The 15,648-nt window shown below is 41.5% G+C and overlaps 4 protein-coding genes across 4 annotated transcripts in view; 3 read left to right on the plus strand and 1 right to left on the minus strand.

The window, feature by feature from the left end:
• Window positions 1-15,648, plus strand: part of LOC126562905 (MIT domain-containing protein 1) — a 458,992-nt gene that overhangs the window by 233,913 nt on the left and 209,431 nt on the right. The gene's annotated exons all lie outside the window — the stretch shown is intronic.
• On the plus strand, window positions 7,352-9,154 carry LOC126563139 (RYamide neuropeptides). Its single transcript, XM_050219764.1, has 3 exons — window positions 7,352-7,517; window positions 8,659-8,902; window positions 8,978-9,154. Exons 1-3 carry the CDS (start codon window positions 7,352-7,354, stop codon window positions 9,093-9,095), a joined length of 528 nt encoding a protein of 175 aa, XP_050075721.1. The 3' UTR covers window positions 9,096-9,154.
• Window positions 10,145-11,715, minus strand: LOC126561082 (methyltransferase-like protein 25B). Its single transcript, XM_050217027.1, has 4 exons — window positions 11,499-11,715; window positions 11,199-11,423; window positions 10,355-11,134; window positions 10,145-10,297 (listed from the first exon to the last, which is right to left on the minus strand). Exons 1-4 carry the CDS (start codon window positions 11,709-11,711, stop codon window positions 10,145-10,147), a joined length of 1,371 nt encoding a protein of 456 aa, XP_050072984.1. The 5' UTR covers window positions 11,712-11,715.
• Window positions 12,116-12,694, plus strand: LOC126561083 (ARL14 effector protein). Its single transcript, XM_050217028.1, has one exon. The coding sequence runs from the start codon at window positions 12,116-12,118 to the stop codon at window positions 12,692-12,694; it is 579 nt and encodes a 192-aa protein (XP_050072985.1).

The following is a 15,648-nucleotide window of genomic DNA, read 5'->3' on the forward strand; positions in this document are numbered from 1 at the left end:
AACCGCTCGAAATCCATAGCGTGCGATAAGCATAAAAATGTGAAATGACTCAAGCGAGGGTTCAGTAATTTCCCACCTGTTGCTGATCGTGCCGTAATACTAACGCTACTGGTAAAGGTTGTCCCAACACTGCGTGCGTGTTTTGTCGGATCGCATGCAAGGTAAAACACGTTACAGGTAAAAAAATATAATAAGCAACAGTGAGAGGCAGTTTGGGTATTTCCAGCACTGTATAGGTTACATGACACATTAAGTGGCGTATTTATTACACATCCCCGAAGTGACGCTCTACGCCAAGGTACAGAAATGCATCGTCAGCAACTGTCAGCAAATATTAAGATGGTCTGTTCTTCCGGGCATCCTCTACATCAAAATCACGAAAAATCATTTTGGGGCCAAATGTTAAATCCAAGCATTTCCCACACGCGTGTATAAAGACGTCCAACATAACCACAGGACGCCATACGCCCGGGCGGCTTCGATTGAGAAATGCTATTTGTTCAACCACATTGCCATAACCTCTATTTTCGCACATTTTTACAACACCCCAAGGGTAAGCCACTGAATGACACTATTTACTTACCTTTAAGCCACTACCAAACGGACAACTTCACTGATCTTTTGAGCTGAATGCAAAAAGAAGATACGTTTTCCGGTAAACTCGCACACGTTCGCTCGCTTGCACTCACACTAATACACGCCAAGGTCTGGCCACGGAAGTCGGAGACTTTGTTTGCACTCTTCAAACGGACGGGAGAAGAAACACTAAGCAACGAACCCTCTTTCGCCACACCGGTGTGTTGTGAAGCAAAACCACCGAAAGCAACAGCAAAAAAAAAAAAAAGGAAAGCACGGCCTGCTGCCACCGTATTCGTGTTTGATTTATTGTTGAGTGGTGCGTTTAGGCTCGTTTGCCCGGAAGCGATTCCGATCGAACTGCGTCGTGTGTGTGTGTGTGGGTGGGTGGTTTGGGTGGATGGCAGTTACGTTTTGAGTGATTGATTTGAGTTTTGCCGTTGAAGGAGATTTTGCACTACCTCGAGAAATGAATGAATTTTGCTGGCCCCCGGGGGGTGGCCTTACGGACAGTACGGTATGATGAGGGTAGGGTGATAATGTGATAAAAAATTAATCACCCAGACCACGCTCGGTAGTACTAGTGTCTGATTCGTTTTGCAGGACAGTTGCAAGGTCAGTAAAAATTGCGATACAATGGGTAAGAGCTAACTAACGCATCTACCTAGCTGAGGCACATGTTTGGCATTAAAAGGAATCTACTTAAATCTGTAACGAAACTAAAATACATAACAAGGTAAAAAGATTCAAGAAAACATAGTAAAGCATTAACAAAATTGTTAAGCAGTGTTTGTTATATCTTCCTAATAAAATGAAATAAGCGACTAATTTGACTATTATTCATTAAAAATGCTACAAACAACCATGCATGCTGTCCGGGATAATAGGCGTTGTTGGTGATGGGAACAATCCGGAGGCAAGCCTGGGAACAAACCGGATCGACCATGACTAGTGGATCGATGGGTGCTACGGAACGCATCCCGCGAATCCCATTCTAGAGCCAGTTCTGATTCCAACCCGGAATCGGTTCCGAACCTACGGTACGGACCACCTCGACCTTGTCATCCTTGTCAGTCCAACTACTGCCCTTCCTGGCAGTTAATCATTCCAGACGTACTGGAGCATTGTACAAAAGGCATTATCTTAGTTCAAGCTGTTGGTGGAGAACCGTGGGTGCGAAGCCGTGGGTGTCAAACCGTGGGTTCGAATTGGCTATCCATCTACGTACAATTGATAAGTATAGTAAGCCTATTCGATTGCCGGCGTGACCTTAGAGGTCGTTAAGCCAAGAGCAACACACAAATTAAATGAAAGGTTAAATATTTTGTTCCAATCAAACAATAAAATAAATATGAATAAAGCTTCAAATAGAGAAAGCAAACATATTAACACCAATCACCCACAACAATAGCTGAAGAGCAAGGAATCAAAGGACATGATAAAAGTTAACGAATTAACTACGATGTTTTTATTCGAAAAATTGATGAAAAGGAATTTACTCCCAGCTCTTGAAAAATGCAATCAAATCGATTTCCAACGATTAATTTGAACTCAAAAGCTTACGCAGAGTAATTTTTCATGAGAGCAACTTGATACGAGCATTGTCTGTAAAAACGAATTACTATGGAGATACTTCCAGTGTTTGATAAACGATTAAAAAAAAAAACTCCTCACCACAAGTACCTACGGGACATGTTGTCGATCGCTCATCAAAGCTGTTTCAAGCGTTCCGACGGAATACTAAGGATGTGTCATCCGACACTACCACAATGAAACGAAGGAGAACGACACTTTTTTTTCTCCCAAGTCTTACCGTTTTGTCCCCTTTGAAAATAACGCACGATCGCACCCTTGGGCGGGATGGTGGGTGGTTATGTTGGGTGAAAAATTATTACATCCGCCCATTCGACGTTTCCGTTCGGGTGCTGTCGTACGAGCGGGCTGATACGAACCAGCAAAAGGACATGCAACAGGTGGCGCTCCGGTACGTAGAGGGATTTATGGTTTGTTGGATGAATTTTCATTTGCATCGAAGCATAAATCATGCCACTGCTTGGTGGTGTGGATTGTTTGAAGCGTCCATTTTTAAAAAGGCCTGTCGGCTCAAATCCACACACAATGCGTTTGGTGCCTAGTTCCGGCGAGCTTTTTTTTAAATATTTTTTTTTGTTATATCACTGGATGCAACAACTGGGTAAAGGATCAATCTACTTACACGAACTAATTATTAGTTTTGCGAACAGCCATCGGTCTCTTTCTCGCGACCGTTGGGTGACTGTGCCTCTATGGTTTCGGTGCTGTTAAACAATCAGCTCAGTTAATGACAGACATAGGACGACAGGCCCTCTCGTTGCATTCCACCGGCAGAAGGTGGAGATGAGAACAAGCGTAATATGGAAGGCTTCAAGCTAGCCTTGTCCGTGACCAAGCCACAAATTATATTATCCACCGAGAGTACATTAGCCACGCCAGGAGGATGTAGTAGCTTCTAGTGCGCTGGCTACCTTTGTCGTTGCGATGGTCACCTTAGAGCGCGCCTTTATACTACGGAAGCAAAAGCTGATACACGTGGAAAACCCGGCTCGAAGACAAAACTATTTATGGCATTTATGGTATGTGAATAGAGCCGGTATTGGTGTCCTGTAAAGCGTTTCCCCCGGTCAATATTCATACGGCTAATTTCTTAGCTTCCTGTCTGTTGCAATGGAGATGCATTAGAAAAGCGCCCATCGAAAGGATAACTATTTTTATTGCTTGCGAATAGTGCATTAGAACGCTGGAGAGGAAGAATTTTTTATTCTGTCCAATAAAAAGAAGAAAAAAAGATGGTAAATAATAAACCCTTTTTCGAATTAATAAATAAGTTATGAAACAATTTTCAACCATCAACACAGGTCGGTTAATTAAAGTGATGGAACCCATCACGGTCGTCGGTGGTTGCTCTTGCAAAATATAATTGAAGTCACACTTAACACTTAACGCCATCCGCCAACGGGTCAGTCGGTCAGGACCAGGGAAAGAATCCATACCAATAAAAGGGAGCAACCAGGTTCGATTGTCTGACCAAACTCCCACGAAACGGTTCCTTTGGGAGGCATAAGGAACCAGGCGCAATTGGTAACGAAAGCCGTTGGTTTTTCCTAGACTTAATTGAACATTATGTATTCACCTTAAAGGAAACTTCGTGCCCGGCTGCAGAATTCCTACGAAATGCTTTAATTTGCTTCTGTTGTAAGACAAACCTCGGAAAAATTTTTTGATGTAATTCGTCTCTAATTAATCGTATTATTGAACACGCTTAAGTAGCATGAGTGTGTAGCTGTAACATAATCAATTTTATGAATGCATCATAAAGCCAATATTATAACAAAAGAAGTATAGATAGTTTTAAAATAAAAATCTAAATTTTAAACAATTCTTGGTCGTTTATTTTTATGATTAAAACTAATGGAGGGAAAGTGTTCTCAAATACAAAATGATTCCGGTAAAGTGTTATTACTCTATTTTGTACGTTATCACATTCCTTTGGTACCACTAGAATGGGTAAAAGTCTCTTGAAAATCGAACACGTGTGTGTGCCGGTGTCCCGTCGGTGTCGAGATGGTTTGATCATTGGTTATAGAGAGTGTGTACATGGCGTACGATTGAAGTCCATCATCTAAAGTGTTCGGAATCGAATTAAAAAAAAAATGAGAAAAAACTACAACACTCACTAAAAGGGAAGTACTGAAAGCACGATTAACTAGCTTAAAGGCATTTGTCACATTGTTTTTCTTGGTTCTCGGTACTCTGAACGGAAGTTTAATATTTATTTTATTTTTCAAACACACTTCCAGTATCGGAAGCAGCCTTACGGTTTAGGAAAAGTCAAACATTTGTGACTCGAATCAATTTCTTTATCGGTAAAATGTGAATTTACGTTGCTCTTTTATGAGCTGGAATAGTTCTGGAAAGGCAGAATAACGTCATAACCATGAGTTGCTCGATTTTCGAACAATTAATCGCTGGTGGTGTGCAGAAAATCAACTTCAAGGAAGCACGCCAAATTGCTACGATCGTTTCCGTAAGGTGGTGTTCCCACGGAACCAAAGGAAACCACACATTGCCCTTACAATGGCAATGAACTTGCGGATGCTTTGGAAGCTGGCACACATTTGCTACTCTGCTCACGTCATCCCGGTTCGAGGACAAATTTCACTAATTGAGAAGCTAAGAGCCGGCCCATGAACTACTAAAGATCGAAGTGGGAAGACGTAGGAGTCTTTCCCTTTTTTTTCTCGTACCCCATTTGTCCCCCACACTGTTACGATTTTGACACGGGAATTAGTTTAATTTGCTACAAGCCTAATTGTTGTAGCGGTGGGGTTTTTTTTGAGGTGGAAACGGTGCAACATAAAGACATCGCTCGTACTTACCGGGACGTATATTACGGGTGATAAAACTTTAAACTAATCCATTTCGGGTTTACGATTAGGGTAATTAGTTTAGGCAGCCCATATTCATTCACAAGCTACAGCGGACAAGCATGGAACGTGGATGGATCTCCTGAGATTAGTCCTGAGTCCCCCGGGAGAGGTCAAAATGGTGGCAAATTGGTGGTACATAAATTTTAAACCATTTCTCTCGTGCACTGGTGACATACCACAGCGAGAGAGTAACATACACGAGTTTCGATGACCTTCGGTGTTTTTTTGTCTGTAATACAATAAGTGGTAAAGCATGCGTGTTGTGGTTTGTGTCCCATGGTTTGGTATGATATTATCCGTCGGCAGACCACACCACCGCCTAGCTAGCACTAGCACGAACGTTACCAAAAATCCCACTATTTTACGTGCCGACTGAGGATCGGTTTGAAAGCATAATTTTAAGCTTCTCTGCTTTTTTTTCGTTCTATTTTGATTATTCGCGGTTTAATGCCAGAGGGAAATTACAAACAAATATGTGCGCAGGGAAATTGATGAACGGGAACGAAAGCTACCTCCGAATCTGGACAAGGAATGCTACAGTTGCCTTAAAACTATTTTCGTTAATAACAATTATTTACACTACGGTGGAATGTTTAGCAATGTCGAGGCATTCATTCTGCCACACTTGTGGGTGAGTTTTAAACGATTTGCATATTTAAAACAAAGTTGAAGTTGATGTAACTAGCATCAACCTGTATTCATATATTTACTATACAAATAAAAGTTGAATAACTGTTGGAATCAATAGTTTAATTCATTAAATTGTAAAGTTCCGCTGCTAGACTCGTAATAGTGCCTTTATTCCATACACTAATTTACTCTAGTTAAGCGAAATCCTAATTACCATCCCTGAAACCCTTTAAGGCACGTTAAAATTGTAAAAACGACACGCCACGCTCAGTCCGTTTGGTGTTGGCCACCGGCGTAACAAACAATAATATTGACGCCTGAAAGTAATTAATCGTTCCGGTAAGGATCAATCGCAACCAGGTATCTTCTGTTCATTAAGACAACATCCAGTATTATGAAGTGAGTAGAAAGAAGAGGCTTCCCAGCTGTATTTTACTTTCATTTGCATTTGCAAGTGCACGTGTAGTTGATTGGTAAGGTGAAACTGGCAAAGGCCATTAGCTTTTAGCAACATGATACAGGGCAGCATAGAAGGGACAATTGAATGTTTTCATTTCACACAACTTTTACGTTGGTGAGTATGATGTTTTAAATAATTGTCTGTGTGTATGATTATGATTTCCTAACATGATGAAAATGATTCATTTAAAAGCAAAAACTCTCGAACTAACTCATTATGAGTGAATAAATCGAAATTGGGCAGAAAAATCAGCCTTATTTGTTTAATTAAAAAAAAGTTATTTAAATAATAGCTTCAAATATTTACTTCACATAAGCACTTCAGTGCTATCGGTTGAATTCACACTTGTAAGGATGTATTTAAGTATAAGCTTATTAGGAAGCAAAAAAAAAACCAGCCTCCAACCATACGAGCATTCAATAAAAGACTTCAACGAATGCTAAAATTAGTGCAGATCCATTTTCACAACCAACCCATCAGCGGCCATTTTTCTCTTGGGGAGGGCACCATGTGAGCTTGCATTCAATTGACACCGGGACAACGCACATCTAAGCTAAGCCTCGAAAATCGATCCCGGCAAGTGCTGCACAACCGAACCAGGTGATTATTGGTGCGCCTGGGAGACCTGCTAAATGAGCCGGATAAACGACACCATACCCCGTACCGATGCGATACGAATAAATGACGAGCAGCAGGATGCGCGATGGTACTGGGAGTAATACGATCGCGGGGGGGGTGCTTCTAGTGAGGGATGGCTAATTGTTGGCAGGGCACTAGAAGCGCTTCCCACACGAAAAAAACCCCTGTACTTTTCACTGTTGCGTTTTATCGTAATTGGCTTCCAATGGTTTGGAACCTGTTGCTGTGGGTAGGAAATGGTCCTACGAACCGAACCGTGTGACCGTTGTGAATGTTCTCTCAACAGATTACAGCCTGTTTGTTAGTAGTAAATCGTATGCTAAACACTATTTTTACACATTATTTGAATTGAATTTTAGAACTGTCTCATGTTCAGAACGCAAATTCAAGCACCCACGGACGGTTGCAACCGATCATTCCAGCCCGCAGAAAAGCAAAATAATTTTTTAATTAATCTCCCAATCGATAGCAGTTTTTGATTCGTTTTCTTGTTTGTAAACCCCATTTTCTCTCAACAGTTGCGTTCCGGGTTCGAGGCAGGAACAAAAACGCAAACAACCAGCAAAAGCAAGATTAGACCATGACCTGGCGAACGATGAAACCATTAGCTCGCGAGCAATCTTCAGCCTTGTGCATCAGCACCACCGTCGGACTGGTCCTGTTCGGGGCGCTCGTCCTAGCGGCGGTCACCGATGCTGATCCGATGGTCGATAGTGCCAGCAGCTTGTACGGTGGCGATAACAAACGTAAGTAAGAAAGATGCATGGGCAACGCTCATCACGTGGAAGTTATGAGGCGCGGATTGAAAGCGAATGCGTTTTTAATTCGTTTATTCCGATGAGGTGGAAAATGAACTACCATTTTCGCAAATAAAAATTAATCCAGTTTCTTTTGGTTTTCGAAAGATTTTGCTACAAGTTTCATACAAAACCCACATCAAGTGAATTAAGTTTATCAAGGTTTGAAGTGCCTTTCTACACATCAATCGTCTATTAATCGACCGTTTTATTGATAGCATCATAAACACTCTCCATAAATCGTTTCTATCGTTTGATTGGGATAAGAAAACAAGCATAGCATGGTTTGATTTATTCGATCTGCCAAGCGATAAGAGGTTGTATCGCACCGACCGCTAACGATTGGATACCAGATATCACCGACTTTTAGTGTACGGTGGCATCAGTGAGTGGATAGAAACGGACAATTTAAATTATAAAAAAAATATTACTAAAAAGATAATCTCATCTTGATGTATTTCTTATAACTTTCAGGATTATTATCATTGGGCCAAGTGTTCCAAATTGACTTGGAATTGACAATTGCTAATTATTAACAATTTTACTGATTTTTTTAGCAATTTACAACATGGTGCCAATTTTATGATCAAATCAAGGCAGTTTAGAAAAAAAGTAATGATAAAAATAAACCGACTTAAATAACACCTCAACGCTATCATATACAATAATCTCCTATAAAATAATATTCCAATCATAGCAATCTGGCCTGGCCGTCCTTTATGAATAAAAAATATATATTCCAATCATGACCACGCGTTAACTCATAGTGGTGCAAAAGCGCACATTGCCGTTTTGCTTTACTACCTTCCCGAGGGGGGAAGATTGATTCCATGCAAACATAAAGGGAAGCATATTTCATGCGCGGTGTTGTATCTCCAGTGTAGTTGCAGTTGATGTAGAAACATTAAAAGGAAATAACACACCTCATGGCTAAGCATGATGGATTATTATATTTCCCTGCCGTGCATCAAAGAGTGACTGACTTTGGGATTAAATTTCGCGGCAAACATTTGCAGAGTTTTGTATGATTGTTTCCTCCTCAGTTTTTCTTTCCTTTTTTTTTACGGTACATTCCTTCTTTCATCCACAGATGCAAGCGATAAGCGTCCGTTCTTCGTTGGCAGCCGGTACGGCCGATCGCACGTGTACGGTGCGAAGGATTTGCGGCAGGTGAACGTGGTACCGCGCAATGATCGCTTTTTCCTCGGCTCACGGTACGGCAAACGGTCCGACCTGACGAAGGAAATCGAATCCGACAGCAATAACGGTATTGCCGAGCTGACCTATCTCGCCTGCCTGCATACGGGCGTGTCGAACCTTTACCGATGCTACAGGTAGCTTTGAAACAGGATCTTCTTTCGATGTGTTACACTGGTTTTTTATGTTTTTTTTTCTTTTCACCATTATAGCCGTGATTCATCCTCGGGTGCCGTACACCAGCAGGATACGGATCAATACGATCAGCAGTCGCAGCAATCACAGCAATCACACCAATTCAACGATAATGGCGACCTTTCGGAAAAGTAATCAAAGTAACCGGGGTGCGATCAATGCAACTAGCCTACTGCTGTTACTATTACTACTACTACTACTAATGGGAAGCGGTACCGATCGTTAAATCATCAAACTATAAACATACTTTCTTTCCTCGTTCATTTGGCAAAAATAGAAGAGAAATAAGATAAACGAATTCCGTACTTTGCCAATGTAAAAAACACAAAAATCTAATTACAGACAAACACACACACACATGATCATGTAACCTCAATTACAATATGGTGGCACAAAGTGCAATGTCCATGTTTAAAATCGGTACACTGCAGCAGGGATAAAATGATGGGCGATTATGGAAGGGACAAGTGGTGGGCGAACAGGGTTTCAGTTGTTAGCAACGTTTCCGTTTGTGTTCCGTGGATGAGCATGTTGAGGGTGGCCGATTTTGTTCGCGAACGAGAAGTAGAAAAATGAATTGGACGGGAAAGAACATTGAGCAAGAACTAAATGGTAGTGCAAAAACTATCAAAAGGCTGGGTAGCTTTTGCTCGATGTCTTTCGTACGTACGGACGATCATGTCTAATTATGAAGTATTACACTATAATCTAATAATTATACCCTAGATAATGTACCGTTTAAGAAAGTACGCTGGATGGAATGAAAAAATAGAGGAGAGAAAAACACACACAGCAGATACGTACGCAAATGCCTAACAAGTGGTTCGTTTCGTTTGTTTGCACGATCATACATGTATTCATGTTATGTTCATTTATTTTACCACAAGCCAACTAGTTTGCACAGGCTCTGTCCATTTTTCTCCCAAACACGTACACACGTGCATGCATACGAGTATAGGAAGGACGTTCAACGGACATCCCGGATATCCCTCTAACCAAAGTACATCGATTTAGGTATGGTGTGCAGGTGTTTGCAGAACAAAAGACACACAGCAAGGAACATTTAGAACCATGTTAACTCGACGGCACTGTTCTTGTAAAATAACATTATACTGTAAAAAATAAATACTAGTGCTCTGGAAAACAAAAAACCCAACGGACGGATGCTATGTCCCGCTTTTCTATCAATATTTGGAAGCATAAACTATAAAACATCGTGGTGAAAGTCCATCCTCTCGTAGCTTTACAAGATTGCGGCGTATCTGTATTCCGACCTGTTTGGCTATGCTTTCCATGTAGCACATACGATCGAGCAGTATCACGTTTTCGCAGATCGACTGTAATGTATGTTTCGTTCAGGATACGATAAAGGGACGAAATTGTTGCCAACTTACCTGCAGACAAGTTTGAAGGCACTCGACATATTCCGCCAGCTTTGGACCGCTAAACGTTCCATACTTTTCCAGCAACGCAGACAATCTATCCCTGTGCTGCTCCGTCCAGAGACACTCTCGGGAATCGTTATCCAATTGCTTAAGAAGTTGGAATTGCTCCAACATATTGTCTACTGTTGTTTCTTCCGATATCAGTTTAAGTTTTCCTACTCGAACAGATTCTGTCTGTTCCAAAACGGCATCAATTAGTCCTCGGCGAAACATTATCCGACCATGCTCGAGATGCTGCTCAACCGTGCGTCCCTTCCAGCGAGCTGACGTTTGCTGACAACCGAGTCGTAGGAATGATCGACAAATTATCCTCCGGCTTCTATCATCGCTCAGCGTGGCTCGTAGTTCTTGGCTGAGAGGAAAGTTTACGAACACGTTTGGTGCCGTTTCGTCTATTGGTTTCATTCGATGGTAGCAGCATGGCATTATCGTAAGACTTTTGGCCCATCTACAGTGAAGGAAACAGTTGATGGCCGTTATGGAAAGATCGGCACAAGCATGCAGACCAACCACAGCAGCTTTTTGTGCTAGCTCCGGACCAAACCGAGCACTGCATTCATGTTGCATAAAGGTGAAAGAAGTTTCTGTTATGAAATGATGACAGTATTGTACTGATTTCTTTGTAGGGTCAGGAAAACGGTTGTTACACGTTTCCACCAGTGTTGGGTTTCCTTCGATTCCGAGTACTTTTGCACCACACTGTTTGTGTATAAGTTCGCTCAGATATCCCTGCAAAATAAATTGTACTATTATGGGTAACTGCAAGTAGAATACTGAATAACATTTTACTTACTAATCCACTGCCGAAATCAATATACAGCGTTGCTTCAGCTGGACGTTGTACCGATTCGATAAAATTACACAAATTATCTATTTCGTACGCTTTCTTCGCATTGATTCCTTTCCGTGCCGCTTTCGGACGATTATCTTTAGGCAGTGCGCTACCATGTGGATCATATTGCACTTGAAGCTTCTTCACTTGCAAGAGAAATTCTTTGAAAGAATCACACCACGTGTCCTTTTGGATGAAGGGGGAGAAAATAAAATCCTGAAGACCAACACAATGTAAAATACATCGTAAAGCCCAACATACCTTGACAAACCCCAAAGGTATTTGATTGAACTCTTCGTTCGACGCAGTATCCAGATCGTTTATCCATTCTTGGGGCAATTGCTCCAGCACGCCGCTTCGTATGAACTTGGTATTGTTGTAGCAGAATATCCATCTATATTCAACCAATAACTGTGCCGCACTTGCAAAGTAATCTGCATAATTGAACGGACTAGTTTCGGTGTACCGGAACATTGCAGTGGAAGTGTGTTTGTTTACATCCGCAGTCGGATGTAAACAAGGCGGCACCTTTTGACGTTTGGCAAAGGAGATAACAGTTCAAATTGAAACTGATGACCATTTCGAATGATGAGGATATAATTTCATGATGGGATGATAAACTGTGCAATGAGATTATCTTGTTTTGTATTTGCAACATTTTCCATCACTTAAACCATAATTAAATCTTGAAATGGACGACAAAATCACCACCTTCTTTCGCTTTTCAAACGTACGCAGCCTAACCTAACACCACCCAGCGGCTGGAAATCTAAGCTCGATTTGACAGCAGTCGGCACATCCCTTTGACAGTTTGCATAACAAAACATAAACATTGCTGTAAGCACTGTCCTACGAATAAATCGGCTCAAAAAACAGCAATGGACGGTTTCATTCTAAACATATCGGACTCGTCAGACGAAAACGACACTCCAGAGCGGTCCAACTTTTCCGGAACGGCGGAAGCGAAAAACACCAGCATCTCAATGAACTCTCGGACAGCAAGTAGCAAAGTGAATAAAAAAAGTAGTGATCCTGGAGAGAACAGTCTAGCTACCGATGAAAATAGTAAAGATAATGAAAGCAACGAGAGTGACCTGAACGGGACGAAGAAAGGACGTGCGAAACGCAACCAACGGAACAGGTTGTTCGACGAGAACTCCAAATTTCTGGCCGATTTTGATCCGGGCAAGTCACAGAGGGAAAAGCGCAAGCTGGAGCGCAACATACGTGCAGCAACGAAGCCAATCGGTCTGTACAATGAGAAGGGTGTGCTGCGCAGCAATGGGGTGGATTTGTGCGATTGCCTAGACCGCAAGTGTCCAGGTTGCTTTTTGGCTTGCTCAGACTGTGGCAGTGGCAAGTGTGGCAATGTGTGCCGGAAGTATCGCAAGTGGATGTACGAGCGACTGGAGGTGGACGCAAAAGATGCGCCGAGGCAAAATCCGTTCAAAAACTAATGGACCGTTTATGTAGAATTAATTTATTGTTTCCAACTTCCATATGTCATATGTATAGTTTTACATTCAGTAATAAATTACACTAGGCGTCACCGTATCGGCCGGCGTATCTTAGCTTTTCTTTTTTCTTTATGTGTCCTGCCTCCCGGGTGTGTAATACTATTATAATACATTTCGTTTAAATACTGGGTAGCAGAGAAGGGAGCCATTAAGTAGCTAGTGTTTTCGTTAATCTTCGCCTGCCTAATAGCACACGATCACAGTTTACACTGTTTTCAGTTATTTACACTCACAAATAATCGTTCGCTACTGTACACTCAAGCCGGAAGCAAATCTAGGACCTAGCTAGTATAGGCTAAGCTGTGTAGCCGTGTATGTGGTTCTTTGGTTTTTGTTGGGATGCGTTTAACACGCTACAAATCAGTACACAAAGATGAAAATCGTTAGCGAGGCAAATTGCGAACTTTGCAAGGTGCCAGAATCAGCCAGACACATGATCTTCGAATGTTCCAAATATAACCCACCCCACAGGACTATCTTTCGAAGCATTAGAAAAGCATTGGAAGGATGAAGATGGAAAGTGTGTTAAGGAAATAGTAAGCTTTGTAAAAAGGAATAAGATAGAATTAAAAAAAAGGCAAACAACTGACCGATAACCACCCGATCATCAAGCGAGAAAATAAGCCGCCGAAATGACTCTTAGAAGTCGAAAGGCAAAATAGAGTGAGGTAAGCCTCTGAATATGAACGGGAGAGCGAAGCCTCGCCGGCCATGGGAGGATACAATCCACACTCGAATAAGATGAAACAGACAGACAGATGAAAGATGAAGCAAAACAGACCGATCGCCAGCACGATAGAGGCGCACAGAAAAGCTACACTTAATAAACGGTGCTCTAGCAACGGACAGATACAAGCACAAGAACAATTGGTATGCAATTGCGTTGTCCCAGAACGAGGTACATTAGAAATAATTCTCCTATACTACTGGTACACAAATCTACTTGGTAGGACTGAAGAAACGGAAAAAATCCGTTCTGGAAAAATTGAACGCTCTCTTCCGTGCTACCCCTATTTAGCTTCCTAGCGACGTCTCCTACACGAACATATACGTACGGGACAGATTGTGTGGACAGTTATGGTTTTGTGTTCTTTGATTTTCTAGCTGTAACGTTGACGTGTGTGTTTAAATGATTTACACTTACACACACACACACACACATATATATATAGAATGAGATTACAAATATATCTTGGGCGTAATACATAAAGGGTAAGACGACTATAGGTACGAAACTGGGGGAGAGTCCACCAAAATAATAGAATCCCTTTTCGGCCGGATTCACCCCAGGTTCCACCCTTAGGAGTTCTCTCGCCCGTACAGTACATGCATAGTAAAATACATCCATGGTAAAGATCGGTTTTCTCTTCTCTTGTGCATATAAGTTGTATTACTGGTTGCTTCATACAACTTTCCATCAATACACATGTGCGCATCCGATAAGATGCAGTTTCGTTCGCTTTGGTTTTTTCCTTTTCTGTTAAATTCTTACTAGTGCCCCGTTTGGTCCGAATGTTTGTGTGTTCTTTGCAGGCAATAAGTACCATTAATTACAAGTCTTTTTTTAAATAATTATTTTTCATTACTCTTCTACCGTACGTATCACCCACTCATGCGGCACACCGGCAATAGTGGATTAAATATTTACTTTTGTTTTGTACATTGTAAGTAAATCGGACATAAATCGATGTTAAATAGGTACGAAAGAAAAGAATGAATATTGTGCAGGGTGTGACAGGAAACCATGAGAAAAATTCGAGTTGATTTAATGAAAATTTTGAAAGAAGACGTTACGAGGTTTTGATACCAGCCCTGATCACACCCAAGATGATCGTCGAAACTGGGAAACAATCGGACCATGGGAAGATGATTCTTTAAGCGTTACCACTGCATCCGAGAAGCAATATGTCCGAAAAATTTCTAAGGACAATAAAAAAAAAACTTCTGCAAGCTACAAGGATGAGGATCGAGGAAAGTTTCGAGAAAGTGAAATTTTAGTGTAATATCAAATACTTGGAAATATCGGAATTTTTTTAAAAGGACCTCATAAATTTTACACGTTGTGGTAGCGGGCCGGTGGTCGATGCGACAACGACACCTGTCTTCATACGACAGGACAGAAGTTCAAATCCCATCTGGATCGCGTTCCCCCTGTGTAGAACAATCCTTACAGGATTATAAATATTTTCTAAACTAACAATTGGTCCATTTCTTGTCACACCCTGTGCAAGTAATGGAATAATTAAACAAAAATCACTGCCGTAATTGCTTAATAAATAATAAACAGTTCATAAATAATAATATTATTATCAGCCTAGAAGATATCCACTATGTACTAGGTTGCGGTTATTTGCTTGTATCATATTAGCGTTTACGATTAATTTGAAGTTTAGTGTCTTATGTACAATATACAATTCGCTATTCTACTACTCTTAAAAATAAGTTCAGATCCATATTTAGAGTAACACACAGTTCGAAAGTTTTAAAATATCGTTCCCTTTTTCCCGCTCTCTCTCTCTCTCTCTCTCTCTCTCTCTCTCTCTCTCTTCCTCTCCTTCTATACACCCGACATGTGCTCGGACATGTGTCTCGTTATCTCTGCTACACCGTATTGTATAAAAACAGCTTTAGGCCTCAAACTACTGCTCACCCCGGACCTGCGCATATCCTGACCAACCCGGCGAAAGCTCAGGCCTTTGTTCGTGCACTTGAGTACCGTACGCCCGTAAACCCGCCACCGCCACCGGTATGGCACAGGATAGCGTTACCGATGGGTCGATTGTTTAAAAGTATGCGCACAGGAAACGTTTCGTTCGATGGGAAGTGACACGAGTTCATGAGTGAGAAATGGCTCTGCGTGAAAGCACATTTGTGTGTAACATTCATACACGACA

The sequence above is a fragment of the Anopheles maculipalpis genome, chromosome 3RL (genome assembly GCF_943734695.1).
Source record: "Anopheles maculipalpis chromosome 3RL, idAnoMacuDA_375_x, whole genome shotgun sequence".
Classification (NCBI taxonomy): Eukaryota; Metazoa; Arthropoda; class Insecta; order Diptera; family Culicidae; genus Anopheles; species Anopheles maculipalpis.